The 23,109-nt window shown below is 36.5% G+C and overlaps 1 protein-coding gene across 1 annotated transcript in view; it reads right to left on the reverse strand.

Moving 5' to 3' along the window:
- LOC131158033 (protein RAE1) overlaps positions 1-20,628 on the reverse strand; it is a 66,377-nt gene extending 45,749 nt beyond the window's left edge. Inside the window, exons 1-5 of the mRNA XM_058112584.1 lie at positions 20,233-20,628; positions 19,583-19,669; positions 18,820-18,897; positions 18,544-18,737; positions 17,128-17,269 (exon numbers count right to left, since the gene is read on the reverse strand). Coding sequence (XP_057968567.1) covers positions 17,128-17,269; positions 18,544-18,737; positions 18,820-18,897; positions 19,583-19,669; positions 20,233-20,274 — 543 coding nt within the window. The 5' untranslated portion in view covers positions 20,275-20,628. The remainder of the gene's footprint in view (positions 1-17,127; positions 17,270-18,543; positions 18,738-18,819; positions 18,898-19,582; positions 19,670-20,232) is intronic.
- Between the last annotated feature and the right edge of the window lie 2,481 nt (positions 20,629-23,109).

Below are 23,109 nucleotides of genomic sequence, written 5' to 3' on the forward strand. Positions count from 1 at the left end.
ATACATTAGGTCCAAATTTAATCCTGTTATCATTATTCCATATACAAAATGGAAAACAGAAATAACAGAAACATTTTCATTATCGAACTCAAATATCAATTGAACAACATACATTAAGATTCAATAATGCCCATTTTTCAACATGACCAATAAATGTTTTGGGCGGCAACCCTTTCGTCAAAGGATCAGCTATCATACAATCGGTGCTAATATGTTCAACTGACACTTTTTGTTTCTGTATGTCTTCTTTAACAGCAAAGTATTTCAATTCCATATGCTTAACACCCTTGGAATACTTATCATTCTTACAGAAGAAGACAGTTGCGGAATTATCACAATAAATTTTCAGCGGCTTGGCGATACTATCGACTATTCCAAGTCCTAAAATAAAGTTCCGCAACCAATTAGCTTGAACTGTAGCCTCAAAGCAAGCTACAAATTCAGCTTCCATAGTGGATGCAGCAATTATTGACTGCTTTGCACTCTTCCATGAAATTGCTCCTCCGGCTAGCAAGTATACATAGCCAAATGTGGGTTTTCTTGTATCCACACATCCAACAAAATCAGAATCCGAATATCCAATCAACTCAAGATGATCAGACCTTCGATACATAAGCTTGTAATCTTTCGTTCCTTTCAAGTATCTTAGAACTTTCTTTGCAGCTTTCCAGTGAATCATTCCTGAATTACTTTGATATCTACCAAGCATTCCAACTGCAAAGCTAATGTCAGGCCTTGTGCACGTTTGAGCGTACATCAAGCTCCCAACAATAGATGCATAAGGAACATCCTTCATTTGCCTCCGTTCCAGATCATTTTTAGGGCATTGCATGGGATTGAACTTGTCTCCTTTCTGAATTGGAACGGGTGAAGCTGAGCATTTGCCTTCTTAAATCACTTTAAAACTTTATTTATATAACCTTTTTGAGACAAACCAACCAGTCCTTAGGACCAATCTCGAAATATTTCTATTCCGATCACATACTTTGCCTCTCCCATATCTTTCATTTCAAAGTTTTTACAGAAAAATTCTTTAGTCTCATGTAACCGACCAAGATCATTAGTTGCAAGCAAAATATCAACAACATACAGAATCAGGAATATAAACTTACTCCCACTAATCTTTAAATATATACACCGATCAACAGTATTTTATTTAAATCCAAAGGAACCAATGATATTATTAAACTTAAGATACCATTGTCAGGAAGCTTGTTTAAGTCCGTATATTGACTTCTTAAGTTTACACACCAAATTTTCTTTCCCTTCAACTGTAAAACCCAATGGTTGATCCATATAAACATCTTCATCTAAATTCCCATTTAGAAAGGCAGTTTTCACATCTATTTGATATAACTCTAAATCGTAATGAGCTACTAAAGCCATAATAATTCTAAAAGAATCTTTCTTAGAGACCGGTGAAAAAGTCTCTTTATAATCAATACCATTTTTCTGAGTAAAGCCTTTAGCAACAATTCTGGCCTTGTAACGTTCAAGGTTACCACGAGAGTCTCATTTGGTTTTGAAAACCCATTTACATCCAACTCTCTTGCAACCTTCTAGCAATTCTACAAGATCCCAGACTTCAATTTGTTCCATAAACTTTAACTTTTCTTTCATGGCATCCATCCATTTATCAGAATTATCACAGCTAATGGCCCGTGAAAACGAAACTGGATCATCTTCAATTCCTAAGTCAAAATCTGACTCTTGAAGATAAACCACATAATCATCCGAGATAGCAGATCTCTTTTCTCTTTGAGATCGTCTTAACGCAACCTCTTGCGGTTTTTCTATAATAGGTTTACTTTCAATAGCGGGAGTTGTAATTTCCTTAATTTCCACATTTAATGGAACCATACTCCCACCATTTTTATCATTCTCAATGAACCTAGTATTTCTAGTTTCAACTATTCTTGTGACATGATTAGGACAATAAAATATATACCCTTTTGATTTTTCTGGATAACTAATGAAATTACCACTGATTGTTCTTGCATCCAACTTCTTTTCTTGTGGATTATAAACTTTAATTTCTACCTGACAACCCCAAACATGCAGGCGTCGTAAACTTGGTTTCCTGCCAATCCAAAGCTCAAATGGTGTCTTTGGAACTACCTTACTAGGAACACGGTTTAATACGTACATGGCAGTTTTTAAAGCATACATCCACAATGAATTGGGTAAAGACTTTCTACTTATCATGCTCCTAACCATATCCGTCAAAGTCCTATTATGCCTTTCTGATACACCATTCTGTTCTGGTGTACCTGACATTGTGTATTAAGCACAAATATCACGTTTTTCAAGGAATTTAGCAAATGGACCAAGTAGTTGTCCAGTTTCATTATACCTTCCATAACATTCACCTCCTCTATCAGATATAACAATTTTTCACCTTTCTGTCTAATTGCCTTTCAACTTCAATTACATGAATCTCCAAAGCATTTACCGCTTAAGATTTATCATGTAGCAAGTAGACATATCCGTAACGTGAAAAATCATCGATAAAGGTGATGAAATATCTATCATTATTGAAGGTATTTACGTCAAAGGGTTCACATATATCAGTGTGTATAATTTCTAGAAGCTGAGTGCTCCTTGTGGCTCCTTTCTTTGTGTGTCTTGTCTGCTTTCCTTTAATACAATCTATACAAATGTCAAGGTTAATGAAATCCAAATCTAGAAGTATTTCACTCTTTACAAATCTTTCCAGTCTTTCTTTGAAAATATGACCTAACTGTTTATGCCACAAGTACGTAGATCGTTCATTCACTAAACTTCGTTTAGTGTCAATACTATGATGCGAGGTTATAGAATCCATCACAAAGCATACCACAACCAACCATACAGGTATCCTTAAATAAACTGAAACATCCTTTATTAAAATTACAAGTATATCCAGAAACATCCAATTTAGATAATGAAACTAAATTCCTAAAAATACTAGGAACATAAAAAGTCTTATACAATAACCAGTGTCTAGGATTAAACGATAAGTCCCGACAGCTTCAACTAGCACTTTTATTATGTTCCCCATGAAGATAAACTTCTCATTTGGGTTTATGTTCCGGATTGCAAGAAATCCCTGCATCATATTAGAAACATGAGTTGTACATCCAGAATCAATCCACCAAGTATTATAAGGAACTTCAGCAAAATTTGATTCGAAACATACATAAGCACTAGGCTTACCCTTCCTTTCGAACCAAGCTTTCCGTTTCAAGCAGTACTTTTGGTAATGTCCAGCTTTCCCACAGAAACGACACTTGTCCTTACTTGATACCTTCTTCTAGATATGAAGAGGATTCATTATCCTTTAAAGATCCTTTCCCCTTTCCACGCTTCTTTACTTTCTTTTCAGCTCCTTGATAGTTCACATAATGAATAGAGTGAATTTTTTTATTGTTCAGTCATGTTTCCTCTTGAACGAGCATACTGCGCAACTCATGCACATTCCATTTATCTTTCATGGTGTTATAGTTCAATCAAAATGGTCCATACTCAGTCGGTAATGAGTTTAAAATGAACTGAACAAGGAAATTTTGCAGCAATATTTGTCATTTCAACAACATGCTCAGCACTTGATGGAAAAGAATGGGAAGGATTTAGAAGCTGAACAACTCATGGAAAAATATGGGCTTGCAGTTGTCTGATCGCGGAGAAAATGTTGTTCAGTTGGATGGTGGGTCCAATGTGAATTAGCAAACTTAAAGTGCTCTGTTAATTACTATGGAAGCATATATAGAAGGGTTTTGTAATTTAGTTTCGCAAGATTTTTTTCCACTTCATTTTTCCTCTGCTAGTTTTTTCTTTTTTTGAGCATTTCTTGCCATTCTATAGGTAGTAACCTCTTTTACTCTTTCCTTAATGCATCTTCTTTTATCATCTAAAACGCAATTGTCTTCACTCTTCTGCTAAATTTTCAATACCTTTGACCTTTTAAATCATTTGCTTTTATTGCATTTTTTTTAAATAATTAGATAACTAGGCCAACCCAATGAGAAGTAAAGAGAGTTATCATCCCTCTCAAATTATTTCTCAAGGTGGAGACTCATCCTTCTATATAGTGGTCTAGTAGATGACTTTGAGGAAGGGTAAAATCCCTCCATTGAATGACAAATAGAGGAGGAAATTCGTATTGGTATATATATTTAAATAAGATTTGATGGACTAAAATAATGGCATTTTAGCCTCTTTTAAACTTCTAGGTTTTTCTCCATTTTCCTTGGAAAAACATAGGGTGGAAACCCTGAGTCTCCTTTCTTTCTTCCTTTACTGTCAATTCAGATTTTAATTTTTCCTACCAAAAGCCTAGTGTCACAACTCACGACACCATTTCAACATGTGACACAGAGCATATAGTGCATAATGTGAAATGAGGATTTGATGAGATTTGGGGCTCTCGAGGTGAAGAACTACACCGAAGAAAACTTAGATAAGGTGGCACTGTGGCAAAGAAGAATTTGGTGGCTCTCCAATTGTTGGAGGATGTTGTCTTGGATTAAGTGGAATGAGGGAAGAAGACTTATCTAGATTCATATGGTCCAGAGTGCGAAATAAGTCTTTGTTGTTGATCTTCAAAAACTAATGTTAAGACCACCTTCATTGTTTACAATAGCAGACTTAGTGATGCAGGGGCAGCATCAAGGTTCTGCAGCCATGGGGGAAGGAAAGGGAAGGGAGGAGAGAGGAGATACCAAGGGGGAACTCACGCTCAACTCCAATTCAAATTCATCAATAACTGCTTACATCATGGCATTCACACACTATTCATACGAAAGCCTCTAAACATATGAAATTATGCACATAACCCTAAAACTACATTGCATTACAAACATACCACTAGAATACACAATCACTGCAAACAAGCCCCCAACATAAATAATCCTAATATAAGAAAACTACACATACATAGTTAAACAACTAACTAAGCAAATTTGGGTTTCCGACTTAATAAACCATTCACCCTATTCTTTGACATAGGCCTCCTAATTGGGTCAAAATGATCCATCCAAATAGTCGCTTCTCGTCCTACAGCAATTCCCTCCTTCCATCCTTCCAAAAAGAACTCGACCCCTTCGAGTTGGGGAAAGTACCAACTACCAAGGAGTCCATCACCATGAATAGTGTCATCTCATTTCATAAGAAAGGAACCGGAAGTACGCTTCAACTTGGTGAGTGGAACAATTCATGATGGCATCAACTTATACTTCTTGTCAATGGAGAGGAGATAAGAATTCTCATATCCATCATGCTTCACCTTCCTATCAAATAACCATGGTCGGCCTAAAGGATATGACAAATTTTGGGAGGAAGGATATCACATTGCACTGTTTCCATAATGGAACCAATCTTGAAGGTAAGTAAGCAACGGTCATGGAGCTTCAAGCTGGTATTATTCATCCAAGCAATTTTGTATGGTTCGGGATGAGGCTCAACTTCCAAATTTAACTTCTTCACAGCCTCTTCAAAACTACATTTGTGCAACCATCAGGATCAATAACCAAAGTACAAAGCTGTTTTTGGCAAATCACTTGAGTTTGAAAGATGTTCATCTGCCTCCAATCCTCTATCTCTTTAACCTTGTGGGAAGCAGCATATGTTGAAGCACTAAACAGGTTCTCAAATTGCGATCATCATCTAAGTCACTTGGAATTTTTGTTTCAGCTTCAACTACTTGAGTATCATCATCTTCTTCTTCTTCTTTTTCTGCAACAGCCATGAATTGGGTATGACATTGTGCAGCTTGATGTCCAAAACCTTGACATTTAAAGCATTTGAGTGATGGTTGGCTCTTAGAAGTTGTTTCGGAATGCTCAAGATTCTTCCAAGGGGTATTAGTCTGAACACCTTTCCCAAATTGCTCAACTGTCTTCTCTCGTACAACTCCACTAGTACTCTTCTCAAACCGAAGAGCTGATTTAGCTCTAGGAGGATTGCGTTGCATGTCCTCCTCAATCTGAGTGGCAACCTGGGCTGCATCCCTAACTGTAATGAGACGACATGCAGCAAGTTTGGAGGCAATAGCTGGCTTCAACCCTTTTATGTACAAAGTTATCATAATGTCCATTCTATATTGGCACGAGTAGCCAAATGATAGAATCTACTAGTGTACTCCATCACTGTCTTTTCTTCTTGCTTCAAATCAAAGAGCTGGAGATGAACACGCTGCTGATAATTGGGAGGCACAAATTGCTCCTGCATGGCTCGCTTCATCTCATCTCACATCGTAATTTCAACAAATCTCCTTCCTCTAAAGATCTCCCTTTGTTTAATCCATCAAATTTGAGCAGTTCCCTTCAATTTTGATTCTGCAAAGTACAACTTTCTAGCCTCATTCATGTCATACCATCAGAAATAGTACTCCAAAGAATACACCCAATCATTAAATTCATCAAGAGAACCATCACTACTAAAATCTGAGGCTTCTAGTTTAATTCCCTTACTTAAATGATTATTTCAGCCTTCACACAACTCAAAAGCATGAGGGACAGCAGCTTTTCCACCATCTTGTTTGGTAGGAAATTCCATGGGCCTTTTACCTAAGGCTGCAACTTTGTTTGTTAGCCTATTCACAGCACCAGTAATAGTCTCCAAAGCATTTTCCATATTTTGTACCCTACCGGATAACAACTTCACCTTGGTAGACAATTCAACATTGGTCACCATGATGCAATTATATGAAGCAACTCACAAACTTAACTTTCAATTATTTAAGAACAATCTTCAAGTCACCTTTAATTTTGAGTATCACACAGAAATGAAACAAATTCACTAGAAAAATTCACAAATGCAGCAAAAAACCTGATTTTTTATGCTGGCAGCGGCAATTTCAGGGTTCCATGCCAAAATTATCGTGCTGGTTTGCAATATGTTGTGTCCAGAGCAAAATATGTCCTTGCATATCAAAATAGTGCGGAGAAAACCCAAAACATCATGGCTGGAGCAAATTCTCATGAAACTGGAACCAGGAGATGACTCTGGCAGAGTCCCACTCGCAGGTAGCCGACGCATGGGGCACATGGGTCGCCAGTGTTGAGTCTCTGGCGATGAAACTTTGGTCGAGGGAAGATCAAGGGAGGAAGAAATCAATGGTGTTGGTGGTGTGATGAGAAAAACAAAGGAGGTTAGGGTTTTCTCCGGTGGTCAGACGGCAATGCAGACTTGAGGCTGAGGGTTTCAGGGGGTTCAGTTTTCAAAGGGATGAGCGGTGTTGCAGGAAGGGGTATGGAAGGTGGTTTTTTGAAAAATGGGACATGACTGGAATTTCTGAAAAAGTCCAAAAAAGGCAGAACTGCTTTTCATTTAAAAAAAATACTGAAATTTGAGGGCAGAGAAGAATCAGCGAGAGAATGATGGAAGAGAGACAGAGAAAGAAGAAGAAAGGAAGGAAGGAAGGAAGGAAGAAGAAGAAGAATAAGAAGAAGAAGAAGAAGAAGAAGAAAAGAGTGAGAGGAAAATGGGGGACAGAAATGCTAGAATGGAGATCGATATTGGGCTCTGACCAAATGATGCAGGGGGGCAGGGGCAGCATCAAGGTTCTGCAGCCATGGGAAATATTAGAAAAAATAGAAGAGAGGAAGGAAAGGGATGAGAGAGGAGATACTGAGGGGGGACACACGTTCAATTCCAATTCAAATTCATCAATAATTGCTTACATCATGGCTTTCACACACCATTTTTAAGAAAGCCTCTAAACACATGAAATCACGCACATACCCCTAAAACTACATTGCACTATAAACATGCCGCTAGAATACACAATTACTACAAACAAGCCCCCAACATAAATAATCCTAATACAAGCAAACTACACACACATACTTAAACAACTAACTAACTGAGCACATTTGGGTTTCCGACCCAATAAACCATTCACCCTATTCTTTCACATAGGCCTCCTAATTGGGTCGAAATGATCCATCCAAATAGCCGCTTCTCATCCTACATCACTTAGGTTAATGGCTATGGGGGCAAGTGCACCCACTGGAATTTTTTGGGGGGAAAAATAGGGTTACAAATAGCTTAACAAGTTGTGTAATGTGGGGAAATGAACGTATTTTCAGTGGAAAGAAGAGAACTTCAAATTTGCTTTGGGACAAGATTTGGTCCTAGGCATTGCTTTGAGATTTGAGTTCAGGATTTCCAGCAGGACTGGAAGGCTTTATTGTTTTGATTGTACTTTTTTTCCCTAATTTTGAGGATTTCTTATCCTCTTCTTTGTATATATTCCTCTTCTCACTTTAATAAATTTAATTTTCTATCTAAAAAAAATAATACTTTGATTAAATACTATTATGTCTCACGTTAAGACAACAAGAATAAAAAATGGGTTTCATGAATGCATATGAAAATAATGAAGTTTTGTATCTCATAAAAAATTGAGACTTTAGGAATAATACCTAATAACCTCAACCTCAAACAAATAAATACAGTCAGCTCAGTAGAGCCTTCCAATCAAGCTTGACATCCTCAGAGCAACAGCTCTTTAGACAGCCCGCAATAATATTCCAAAGAGATGCCAAATACCAAACTCTGTACCAGAACAAAGATAGAAACTATCTCTTTGCCAGAGAAGATACAAGCATTCCACTCCAACCAAATCTCCCCCAAAGAACAGCAGAAAAAACACACCTCCACAACTTGCCAGCATCCTTGCTCTTTTAAAGAACCTACAAAAGAGATGCTAAAAAGCTCCTCCATCAACTCCAGGCCTACCAAAACTTCACTGCCAACTAGTCTATTCACATATCCCCAACATTCTCCAGACTACCACTGTACAGAAAGCACATATCAGGAGACAAAACCTTAGAAGGCCTCCTACTATGACAAAGAAAAAGATACACACAAATACGCACCAATACAAAACCCACTTCCTAACGTCACTTCTGTCAGAGATATGACAACCCTCCAACACCTCAAGCAAAGAAGAAAGCACCTCCCATCTAAAATAAAAATCCCAAGAACACAATGACAACAATAGAGGGGATTTCTGGACTTCATCAATGTGCATGCTCTCATTGATCTTCAGCTCATGGGTGGCACCTACACCTGGTCCAATTCTAGACAGCCACCTTCATTCTCGAGGATCGACAAATTCTTAGTTTCGGCAAACTAGGAAACTCACTTCCCCAATCCACCTTGAGCCTCTTCCCTAGGCCCATCTTGGACCACATTCCCATTCTTATTGACACGAGAGCAGTTAAATGGGGGTTGACCCATTTGCACTTCGAGAACATCTGGATAAAGCAGAGTTTTGAAACTGTTGGCTTTTTTAGTCTGATCTCTGTTTTGATGATAACAAAGCACAATTACTTCACCTGTGCATTGAATTGTTGAACAGGATCATTACTTAGCATGCACAAATGGTAAGGATGCTATGGAAGCCATGAGGAACTTGAAGAGCATAAAGCTTGGCCCATTCCATAGAGAATTCAAGAGCAAAGGAGTGAAGACGTGTTTTTTATTTTAGTAGTATTGTTTTAGATTATAATTGTATATGCATGCTCACATGATATGATAAAAAGCTTAAAATAACCAATAAACGGACCCTAGGATGCATGTTTTTCATGACATATTCATATGCACTTGTCTAGGTTGGATTGGCATTTTAGAGGCTGAATAATAGGGACCTCGTCAACTTGTCCCCTGGCCTCATCGACGAATGCATAAAGGCCACTCGTCAACGAATGCATGTTCCCGTCGGCGATAAAATACCAAGACCCTAATTTTCTCAAACACCCTCTTGTCGCTGAGTCCCCTGGTCCCGTTGATGATCAAGTATAGGACACTCATCGACTTGGACAAGTCCGTCGGGCAGACTGATGCTCCTATGCGTAATCGGCGAATTATTTTTTAATTAAAATATCTTTTAATGATCCAACGGTCAAAAAACGTCTAGATACCGAAAGTACTTATAAATATCAACCCTAAAACCTAGTTTGCAAGCTTTTGCCTACAATCTATCCCATTCAGACATCTTTGGGCATTCTCTCAGTTTTCAAAGAGCATTAACAAACATATCTTGCAAGCAACTTTGGTATTGAGGTTTGATAAACAAGTTTTATCTTTGAGCATTCAGATCTTCATCTCAAAAGTTTTTCTTCTCTCATATTTTTATATTTAATATTTTATTGAAAGCAAGAACCCTAGGTTTCTAGATATCCATTGTTTGAAAAATCTTTTGGGAAAAGTTTTATACTAAGGCTTAAATCTTTGAAGCATTCACCTTTATAGTTTTACTCAAAGATTTTCTACTATCTTATTTTTGCAAAAGCTAGCTGTGAGCAAACCCTAGATTCTCCAACATATATTATTTGAAAAATCAATTTTTGGAGCTATATCTAATTGGGCTTAGATCTTTGAAGAAATTCATTATACATATTTTTATACAAAGATCATATTTTTTATTACAAACATCATATTGAGAAAAACACATCTACTCCATTGAGCTTAAAGTTATATCTTGTAAAAGTGTTTAGGATTTCACTTGTACACATTAGCTTGTTGAGAAGCATCTGACTATATCCAAATATTTTATTCATCTATTGTATTTAAAGTTCGGGTTGTGAACTGGGGTGAGGTAGCTACGCCTCGTGAGCAGCGGATTAGGAGGAAGTTGTGCCTCTTGTAAGCAGCAGATTAGGAGAAAGCTACACCTCTTGTAAACAGCAGATTGTAACGGGAAGCTCTGTCCCAATTTAAGGAACGGAATAGTGGAATCCAAGGCAAAGACATAGGCCGAGTTTGGCCAAACCTCATAAAAATTTGTGTTTGCATCTCTCTTCCCTTATCTCACTTTAATTTCCGCTCGTGTTTAATTATTTGTGTATTGTTTATGTATTAAATATTTATTACATTTGTGAGTGATTGGGTAATATTGGTTGTTTGACAAAGCCACACTTTGAAGTTGCTAATTTGTGTAACTAGCCTGTGATTGTCTGGTTGCGCTTTTTCAAAATTAGGCCTTAAAAACTAAGATTTTTTAAAATACCAAATTCAACCCCCCCCCCCCTCTTGGGATTACACCTAAATTCATAGAAACCCAAACCAATGATAGACCCAATGAGGGCACTACGTTGGTCTAATCTGTCGGACCGGCGGGTGAAACTAGTGGTCGAGCTGATAAATATAAATATATATATATATGTCGAGCCGATAAATATATATATATATATATATATATATATATAGGAACATTGCAAGATGATGATCATCATCATCATCATCATAATAATAATAATAATAGTCAAACTAATATGAATTTGTATAAATTTAAAAAAAATTAAATAGAATCTATTACTAAGGCGGATGAGTGGTTCAACATTAAAAGATAAATAAACGAGCATATACACAATAATTTAGGCATAGCACCAGTTGAAAACAAGATTAAGAAGGAGCAGCTTAGATGGTTTGGGCATTTCAAACACAAGCCTAGTGGAGCACTTGTGAGGAGTGAGTTATTATTATTTCTGGCATGAAAAGGGATAGGGATAGGCATAAAATAACTTGAAATGAGGTAGTGAGGAAGGATTTAATAACTCTTAATCTAATAGAGGAAAACGCTCTTGATCGGGTGAATTGGTGGAAAAGGATTCATGTAGCCAAACCCAGCTAGTGGGACTAAAGGCTTTTTTTTGTTGTATTTCCTTCAAATCTATTTTTACATACAAAATTAAAGTAAAAGAATTTAGAATATGATAAAGATATATAAATATACATGTATGTATGTAATACATGGATGAGGGTGTATTGGCATATATTTCAGATAGTGTACACAGTACACACACATGGATCAGTATGTACTGATGTTGTACTTGTACATGAACCCATAACCACAGGTGTAATATTATTTTTCAAACATTCAATGCACATGGGGAAATGGCTTTATTGGCAAGCAAGTATCACCTTTAGTTTGATAGAGGTCGCAGGTTCAATTCTTATGGCAATCATTATGCTTTTTATTACATTTATAAGGCGCTAGGTTGGGATTAGATCAGCCCAACCAATTCACTAGGTCTGGCCAAGTAAGACCGAGTTGCCCGAGTCCCGTCAGGTTGAGACCTACACATTTCCAATTTAAACCCCCACTACCAAGATTGGTAAAAGGACCGGTTATGGTGCAACTAGGTTGAACCGGCTGGTCCAGTCCGAGTTTAAGAACCATGAACTAAAGCATGATGGCTTCAAGGAACTCATTAAATTTTGGTGGTCTTCGATTCGGATAAAAGGGAAAGCTAGCTTTGTCCTAGCATCAAAATTGAAGGGGTTGAAAGAAAAGCTAAAGGAGGGGAACAAGAGCACCTTTAGAGATATCCAAGCAAAAAAGAATGCCGTTCTTAATGACATCAAGGATCACGATGAACAAAAGTTGAATCAAGGGCTTAATCCTAAGGAAAGGGCCAAAAGAGTGTCACTCAGGAAGGAATTGATCAAGGTTCGAGGTAGATCAAAACACTAGATTCTTCCATCGAATAGTGAATGCCCATTGCATATTGAATACCATATCGTTTATCATGTAAGGATTGTAAAGTTATTCCAGGTGAAAACCTAACCACACAACATAAGAGTCTTAGTGTTAGATATATGTTTTAAAAAATAGAAGAAAAAGGATAGGATAAATCAGTATAAGAGAACTAGGTGGTGGAACCTAAAAGGAAAAAATATAATAAAATTTAAAGATAAAATAATCAAATATGGGGATTGGACTATAGAGGATGGGATAGATACAAATACTCTTTGGAGTAAATTAGCTAACTCTATTAAAAAGATAGAAAAAGAGATTTTAGGTGAATCAAAGAGAAGATTCTCAAATAGCAAAGAAAGTTGGTGGTGGGATAAAGATGTACAAAAAGCCATAAAGACAAAAATAATTTGGTATAAAACGTGGCAAAAATATAGAAACAGGGATAACTTTGAAAAGTATAAGGAGGCAAGAAAAGATACAAAAAGGTCGTTAGTGAAGCTAAATACAAATCATTTAATAGTTTGTATAATAAATTAGATACAAAAGAAGGAAAAGAGATATTTTTAAACTTGCTCAAGCTAGAGAAAGGAAGAGTAAGGACTTAGGAAATGTAAAATGTATAAAAAGTGAGGATGATATTGTCTTGGTTTAGGACGAAGACATTAAAGAAAGATGGCGAAACTACTTTAGTAAGTTGTTTAATGAAAACTAAGATAGAAGGCTTAAACTTAAAATTGTCAAATAAGGAAAAGACTAAAAATATGAGATTTATTCGCAAAATTAGAGTTAACAAAATTAAGTTTGCACTAAAAAAGATGAAAAATGGGAAAACTATGGGACCAGATAACATCCCAATTGAAGTTTGGAAATGCTTAGGTGATAACGGAATTATATGGTTAACTAATTTATTTAATATAATTATAAAAACTAAGAAAATGCCATATGAATGGAGGAAAAGCACTTTAATACCTATATACAAAAATAAAGGAGATATTCAAAATTGTAATAACTATCGTGGAATTAAACTTATGAGTCACACAATGAAACTATGGGAAAGGGTAGTTGAACAAAGATTAAGGTTAGAAACAAAGGTCTCAGAAAATCAATTTGGTTTTATACCTGAGAGATCTACCACAGAAGCTATATATATTTTAAGAAGATTAATAGAAAAGTTTAGGGAAAAGAAGAGGGACTTGCATATGATATTTATTGACCTTGAGAAAGCATATGATAGAATACCTAGGGAAGTTCTATGGTGGGTTTTAGAAAAAAAAAAAAAAAGGGTGTATCTAGTAGGTATATTAATGTCATTAAGGATATGTACGAAGGAGTAATAACTAATGCAAGGACTATAGACGGAGAAACTAGAGAATTTCCAATCACCATAGGTGTACATCAAGGAGCTTTGAGTCCTTATCTTTTTGCTTTGGTGATAAACCAATTGACTAAGAGTACCAAAAGGAGGTTCCATGGTGTAAGTTGTTTGCAGATGATATTATATTAATTGATGAAACTAGGGATGGAGTAGAGGCTGAGTTAGAATTATGGAGAGAAACTATGGAGTCTGGATGCTTTAGGATAAGTAGAAATAAGACAAAATATATGAAATGTAATTTTAGTAATGATAGGAGGAATATTGGAGACAAAGTAAACTTGATGATGAAGAAATAAATAGTACTCATAGATTTCAATACCTTGGCTCTATCATGCAAGCTGAAGGAGAAATTGAAGATGATGTAATGCATAGAGTTAAAGCAGGTTTGGTAAAACGGAGAAGTGCTTCAAGTGTCCTCTGTGATCGTAGAATACCCTTAAAATTGAAAGGAAAGTTTTATAGGACAGCTATAAGACCAGCTATGCTATATGGATCGGAATATTGGCCGACGAAGAAACATAATATCCAAAAAGTAGAAGTTACCGAGATGAGAATGCTTAGATGGATGAGTGGTATAACATTGAAAGATAAATTAAGGAAGGAACATATTCGCGGCAAGTTAGGTGTAGCTCCTATAGAAGATAAGGGAGGGACGACTCAGATGCTATGGACACTTGCAACGTAGGCCACATAGTGCACCGGTGAAAAAGAGTGAGTTAGTTACTGTGTGGGGCGATAGAAAGAGTAGGGGTAGACCTAAAATAACTTGGGAGGAGATAATGAGTAAGGATTGAACATCCCTGAATCTGTCAAAAGAAATGGCCCATGAACGCATAAATTGGCGGAAAAGGATTCATATAGCTGACCCCACCTAGTGGGACTTAAGGCTTGGCTTTGTTGTTTTTGTTGTTGTTAAGTTTTCTTCTCTCTTCTTAAAGCAAGTATTCATCATAATAAAATCATATGACATAGTGAATTCTTAGATCATCTCCCCAGACTCATTTTTGTATCTATATCCATATCCTCTATATATCCACTCATAACCTTTATTATCCCTTCCAACAAGTCCATTCAGGTCTCCTCCTATGAATATTTTCTCAACCTCTAGTATGCCTTGTATGATACTATCCATATCTTCCCAAAATTGTCACTTAAGATTTTCTGCTAAGCCTACTTGAGGAGCATAAGCACTAATGATATTTATTATCTCTTGGCCAAATACCATCTTGATTTTTATAATTATATCCCCTACTCTGTTTACATCAACAATGTTATCTTTTAAATTTTTGTCTATAATAATTCTTACTCCATTCTTATGTTTTTCTTTTCCAGTATACCAAAGTTTAAATCATGATTTATCAATTTCTCTAGCTTTCTCCCCACCCACTTAGTTTCTTAAAGGCAAATTATATTAATTTTTCTTCTAATCATTGTGTCCACAATTTCCATGTTTTTACCCGTAAGTGTCCCTATATTCCAGTTGCTAATCTAATCCTAGTTTCCTGAACTAGCTTCTTTACCTGTCCACGTCCAGAATGATGCAGGAACCCTCACATATTTGACACCGTACCCAAGTTCCAACGCCCACCCTTGCCCACTTTTCAACATTTGTGTTGGAAATTTGAAAAAAAATATATTTAATTTTTTTTCAACTTCTATATATAAATATTTGGGAACCTAGTGCTTTAGAAGATTTGAAATGAAAAATGAAAATTGCTAACACAAACAATTAGCCTTCAAAGGTTAGGCTTTCACATGAATGGTCATTCTTCTTAATAGCATTAACACGAACAATTTGTTGCATATTTAAGGTCTTACAAGGCTCTATCTCCTCCTGATGTGTGTATGATGTAGTGATAAGACAGGTGTCCATGTCTTTCTTCATTTTCTTTTTTTTCTTTTAAGATCTTTTAAGATAAAAGAAATCCATTAATAACTAAACAAAAGTACAGAGGGTGGAGGATAAGGCATCCTCCATAAACTAGCTAAAAATAAAAGGCTGCCCTCCAATCCCCTCAAAAATCAGGCAGTGATACAAACCACCCCACCTCCCAAAAATAAAAAATATGCCTAAAGAGAAGCAAAAAAATAAATTAAGCCTATCCAGGGCTGGACCAGGAAAGGTCTATTGAGCTTTAAAAACCCCTGCATTCCTCTTAATCCACAGCATCCTAAAGATTGCAATCACTGCAAAAAACCAAATAGCCCTCCCTCTTCTGGTCTTCAAGCCCTGATATCTCATAAGAATGAACTTGTACACATTTTGCGAAGCAGCTCACATTTCACCAAAATAGGAGAAATGAGCATCCCTGAAATTCCTCGCCACCCAACAATGAAGAATAAGACGCGCATAAGGCTCATAGGGCTCACAGCACAACATACAAATATATGCATGGATAGCCTTATAAGGCCTCCACACCTGTAACAAGAAATTCGTATTAATCCTGTTAAGAGATAAAGTCGAAGCAAAAGCCCGGACCCCAAAAGGAACCTTAACCTTCCAAACAACAAGATAGACAGGAAATGGCAAGGGGTTTCAGTGTGCCCTAGTTCTTTGGAGAATTTTCTGATGACTGCCTAGATGCAAGCACCTTATGGCAATGTGCAGTTTTTTTATTGTCTTGTGATGGCTTTTGGCGGAAAGAAAATATCATATTTTTCAAGATCATGCTTCATGTAATGTTTTGATCAGGATCAGGATGTCTTTTATAATTTGATGTCGATTTTTAGTCTCTTTTTTTTGGGGGGGGGGGGGGGGGGGGGGGGGTGGGGCACGGGACATGGGCTTTTTATATTCTTGTTTGTATTTGTTTGGTCTTTTCTTTTTGTTTTCCTGTTCTGTTTAGGAGGATTTCTTATCCTCCTTGTACATTCCTTTGCTATTAATAAAGTTTCTTTTTCTATCCAAAAACAATGAGTCTATCAACCTAAAAGGCACTACCGTCTGGGTGAGAACCATAAGTTCAGAAGATTTTCTTTTGGCACCATTTTAATGATAGGTCTCTCCCCATTTCTGGAAAATGCACTGCACTCTACATCATGAATTTTTTGTAGAAATTCAGTAATGGCAATAACTGCACAGTCTGCACCATCTGACTCCATATCTTAGCACCACTAGTGACCAGAACTAGCATTTTGGATAATTCATACAGTAATTATGAAATATAAACACTAATCAATAATATAATTTTATGAGTTACAATATTGCAACGTCTGACAATTACCAAATTAGTATAAATCCAATATGATGATATGAGTCAGTAATTTCATGACAGAAGGTTACCTGAGGGTTCTGCAAGTTAAAAATGATCAGATTTCTGTCTGCAGTGCCAACAACCATCAGAGGATGCCTCACTGTTAGTGCATAGCAGCGGTCAGGGAGTTGCTGGGTATGCACTGGATTTGACTGCCTTGTATCCCAGTACCTGAATATAGGTTGAAAATTCTTAGAAATACTCATTTGGTGCCAGAACTGAAGTAGCTGTTGCAACACCAGGGTCATACGCATGGTACATGAAGAATACTATATATAGTGTGTGGTGCATATGCATAACGTAGATAGCAACAATATGCAAGATGTGAATCTAAATTATCAGAGTATTAAAAGCTGCAGAAGTCTAAAATTAAAATTTTGAGCTTAAATGTGATATTCAATAGCTAAATATCAGGACTGTGTTAAATTGTCCATAGTCCTTCCTAAGTCCATGGCCATCTTTTATGGATTTCTCACATTAAAGAATTAGGGATTCAGCCTCCAAAGGTTCCCAAAAAGCAATGTAAAAGGGTAAAGAGCATTTGATTTCCACACCAAAAAACTTTTTGAGGAATTCCAATGTTCTTGAAGCCACGGGATTGAAACCTTTCTAGTCAACAAAAGAAAGGGACTGCCCATACCAGTGAGGTTAAAGAAACAAACACAATCAAACCTGCATGACAATCCTACAAAAACATCAAAATAAACATTGTAATGATTTGTTGCTTGTGCAAAATAAACAAAAAGCAGCATTGTTTGTTTCACATGTAAATTTGTGAAGAATACTCATTGTCAGCCATGCACAATCGAGCTTTTCAATTCGAAGCAGAGCATAGAATACAACAGTACATCACTTCCCTTGTATGATTTTGTCATTATGTGTTGACATTTTCAAAATTAGATAAAAATAAAATAAAATAAAAATCTCCAATCACAAACATATGTCCAAACGTTAACATGCATCAAAGTAGATATTTTATCGATCTGTTGCTTGTAAAAAATAAACAAAAGGCAGCACTGATTGTTTCACATGTAAATGTGTGATAAAGAGTTAGCCATGTCCAGATGAGCTTAACAATCAAAAGTAGCATAGCATACAACAGTGCATGTTCTCCCCTATATGCTTTTGTCACCATGTGTAGACGTTTTCAAATATTAAAATAAATAAATAAAAAGCTCCAACTGCAAACAAACATATGTCCAACAGTTAACATAAACAAGAAGATATAACAGATATACAATTTATATTAATCTTATGTTTCAACTAATGCTAGTAAAGATACGCTCTCAATTCATGATAACAGAAGAAAACATTAAACTCAACCACCAAAACATCCACAAGAAGCACACTGCCAATCGTAATTTCTTATGCAGTTCAAGAACTATCTCAATCACTGTAATTTACTAACAATTTGGATTTCTACAGTAAAATAAAGATATGTTTACTTCATAGTCTTGTCCCAACTTCCTGTGACTAATAGATTCATCTCTGGGATCCAAGCAATCTCTTTTATAGGTGCATCATGCATGGCCACAGTCATTGGCTGACCACCAGACATCAAAGGCCACATCTTCACTTGCTTATCACAACCACCAGAAAAGACAGTTGTTCCATCATCCTTCCATGTGGAGCACAAAACCTTCCAAAAACCAGAGTAATCAAAAATATAGATTAAACAACAAAAAGCAGGTTGGTAAATACTACAACAGTTGGTCAGTTACCGGATGGTCATGTGATATAGATGCCTTTGGAACACTATTAACAGCAACACCACTCCGCGCTATCTCCCAACATCTTACCTATAAATTTTTTTATTAGAAAACTAATGCATGTTACAATTAAATAACATCACCAAATATACCAACAAGAGGAAATGAAAAGAGAAGGCACAATAGAAGGAACAAGACAGAACAACAAACCTGTCGGTGAAAGAGAGCGAGAGAGATAGAAAGAGAGCCAAGGACAGTCTGGCCCACACTTATGTCAACAATCAATCAATGATATCTTAAACATTCCATTTAATTTCCATAGAAAGAAAAATAGAAAGAATCAAAGAACATCCTGTCATGTGTTGCTTTGGTTTTCAAACAGCAATATCAGATTTCAGATATTGGGCTCAGTTGACAGGAATTATGTTTTATCAATCCCCAAATAACTGGAAATGAAATATTCTAATTTCTAATTTCTAATTTCTAATTTCATCTTATCATATACCCCCCATGATAATATAATGAAGACTCAAATTAAAAACGGCATGCAAAATGTTGTGCCTGCGCCTACTGTTAAATATTAAACGAGCTCCTGTTTAATAGTGACGACTAATGACACATATTTTGTGTCTATGCATGCAACCGTGTATATTGTGTGTCTGTGCGCGCATGCCTCTGTGTGTGTGTGTGTGTGTGTGTGTGTGTGTGTGGGTGGGTGTGTGTGCGCGCAAGAGAGAGAGAGAGAGAGAGAGAGAGAGAGACTGGTATAACAAACCTGATTATCCCATGAAGTTGCAACAAGGTAATTACCCTTGGGACTGAAACTAAGGCTTGAAACAGAATCCGTTGGAGGCTGACCCACCTGTTATTAAAGATTTGGAGTTAGTGTTTGTTCATAGAAACTAATACATCACTCCAGCGAGCTCAAAAATAGTACAAAGAGTACCAATGGGTCTTTTATAACCAAAATCTGAGCCCCATTTTGACAGCATTTAAACAGAGATGCCCAAAAGTACGGCAAAAAAAATATTGTTTGAACTAAACATTATACCTATGATAACAAAATGCCAGGGACAGCACGCATGCACTCACAAGAAAACGAAAAATGGCATTATAAAATGTATAAAATAATAAAAAAAAGGAAACCCTAGAGAAAATAGGCCCAGCGCGAATGTTGAAAAAAAATATATATGCAACAAAAAAGCATAAATCACGAAACTCAAGAAGCATTTACAAAAGCTGCATGGGTTTCGTAGGGGATGGAGAGTTGGGTCTGGAGGAAGACACTAGCAGGGACGAAATACTAACACAAATGAAATGGGTGCCAGAGGAAACACAAAAACCACGCACAGTTAGGCACGGTATTCAAACAAGCAAATTAAAAAAATTGTACATCGATTGAGCATGAATTGAACAAAACATTACCTCAAACGATTTATTTGGATTTGGATTCGAGAAATTAGCCATTGAAACTGCCCGAGTATAGCACAGAAAAAATTTGTGGCAAAATTGGGGAGACTGCAGGAACGAGAAAGAACCAAAGAGAAGATAGGTATTTTGAAACGAGGAAAAGGAGGGAGAGAAGGAAATTTGGGGAAAGAATGAAAGACGGTGATAGGTGGGGATACAGAACAGGTTCAAAACCTGCGCCTGCCTGGCTGGAGCGGAGAAGGGTTTAAGCTAAAAATTTTAGAATACTCCATAATGCTGTAGCACACGTAGTCCCTTCTTAATGGAAATGTGTGGCGCAGACTTAGGTAATTTCTTGCAAGTGAATGTCGAGTTTGGATTGTATAATCTGTATTTCTGCCAATCAGGTATAATTTGAATGTTGAGAAGGTAGTGTATAAATAAAGGAAATGAGGCATGTTTTCCTACATTAAATTGTGTAAATCAAGTTATTGTTTTTGCAATTTGAGCTAAGAATTCCAAATTTATGTTAAAATTTGTATTAATTTGTAATATATAAATTGATGTTTAATATCTTGAATTTTGTTATATTGAAGCCAATTTGGTAATTTAAAACATCCTTCTTGTTGAGGAATGTCGCACCTTACGGCATAAATCAAGGAACCCAAACGTTGAAAAATGTCGCACTTCTCGGCATGAATCAAGGAACAAAAACACGAAAACTAAAATCATGTAAAAGTGTTCCTCAGCTCTTTGTATAAATCATAGATGTACAATTGAAATTAGATAGAAATAAAATCTCATTCTATCCTGTATTTATTTTTCCTTTTCACTTCTTTCACTTCTGCTCTAATTTTATCATGGTATCAGAGCTTGCAAGTCTACGTGCAGCTTCCCTGGGGATTCGAACGAAAGGGGGAGACTAAAATTTGCAAGCTTGTTAAGTCTTTGTATGGTCTTAAACAAGCTTCAAGGCAATGATATGCCAAACTTTCATCCACTCTCATAGATGCGGGATAGAAACAATCCAAGGCAGATTATTCATTATTCATTTGATCCCATGAAAGCAATTTTACTACCAATCTAGTCTATGTGGATGACATTATTGTTGCATAAAACAACTCAGGGCAAGTCATGAGATCAAGAAATATCTTAGCAATCATTTCAAACTCAAAGATCTTGGAGTTCTCAAATACTTTATGGGAATCGAAGTGGCTCGTTTAGCTAAAGGAATATTTTTATCTCATAGAGAGTATGCTCTCGAGACTTTAGAAGATACAGCCTTCCTTAGAGCTAAACCTGAAAATTTTCCCATGGATCAAAATCTTGCACTCAACGAAAGTGATGGCGAACTTATTTCAGATCCTTCATCGTATAGGCGACTTATTGGAAGGTTAATTTATCTAACCATCATGAGAACCGACTTAGCCTATTCAGTGCTTATGTTAAGTCAGCTTATGGACAAGCCATGAATGCCACACTTGGATGCAGTACACCGAGTCCTACGATATCTTAAGAAAACCCCAGTTCAAGGAATTCTCTTATCTGCTTCTAGCAAAATTCATCTTTATGCATACTGTGATGCAGATTGGGCACAATGCAAAGACACCAGATGATCGGTCACCGGGTATTGCATCCTACTCGGAAAATCATCCATTTCCTGGAAGACCAAAAAACAAACAACATTTTCACACTCCTTAGCCAAAGCAGAATATAGGTCTATGGCCTCCACATGTTATGAGGTCACTTGGCTAAAGTCTCTTATCTCGGACCTTGAAATAATGCACTCTTAACCAATCAGTTTGTACTGTGACAAAAGGGCCGCTATACACATAGCTTCAAATCCAATGTTTCATGAATGAACTAAACATATCGATATAAACTGTCATGTGGTTCGAGAAAAACTCTAGAGTAGTATCATCAAAACAGTCTACATGCATACAAGCCAGTAATCTGCAGATCTTTTTGCCAAAGCACTTGGATTCACACAATTTAATTATTTACTTAGCAAGTTGGGTGTCATGAATAACCATACCAACTTGAGGGGGAGTGTTGAGGAATGTCGCACCTTACGATAGAAATTAAGGAACCCAAACGTTGAAAAATGTCGCACTTCTCAGCATGAATCATGGAACAAAAACACGAAAGCTGAAATCACGTGAAAGTATTCCCCGACTCTTTGTATAAATAGTAGATGTACAATTGAAATTAGATAGAAATAAAATCTCATTCTTTCCTATATTTAATTTTTCCTTTTCACTCCTTTCACTTATGCTCCAATTTTATCACTTGTGGAACCCCCAAATTGAGGTTAGGGTTTATGTCCGAATTTTTCATGTATAAATGATGATTACATATTAAATTTATTTGAATAAATGATGAATGCATATGAAGAATCAAAATCTATTTTAAAAAATTGATTAATTAAATTGGCTATGGAAAACATTTTTGACTTTACATTTATTAGTTTGTCAAAGACTTATAAACTTTTATTGGCATATTTTTTTTTGTAAGAACCTGAACCGTGATAAATGGGTTTAAATAAATAAGAGAGGGGTAAAATTGGAATTTGAGAGTTCGTCGACAAAGGCCTTGTATCTCTCGTCAATGAAGTTCAGAGGCTCGTCGACGAGAAGAAGCTGAGAGATTTCGGGAAACTAGGGATCTTAGGCTCGTCGATAAGGCCACTGCTTCATCAACAAAGGCAATGGCAGACTCGTCGACGAGGGTGGCTGGGTTAAAGGGTTATAAATAAAAATTTCATTACTTCCAAGCTAAGAAAAGTCAAATATCTCTCTCTCTCTTTCTCTCTCTCTAGAACTCTCCCTACTCTCTATCTCTCTAGATTTCTTCGCCGTTCGTCGTGAGAATCGTAAATCTGAAGTTACCATG

Source organism: Malania oleifera, chromosome 6 (genome assembly GCF_029873635.1).
Source record: "Malania oleifera isolate guangnan ecotype guangnan chromosome 6, ASM2987363v1, whole genome shotgun sequence".
In the NCBI taxonomy this organism is placed as follows: Eukaryota; Viridiplantae; Streptophyta; class Magnoliopsida; order Santalales; family Ximeniaceae; genus Malania; species Malania oleifera.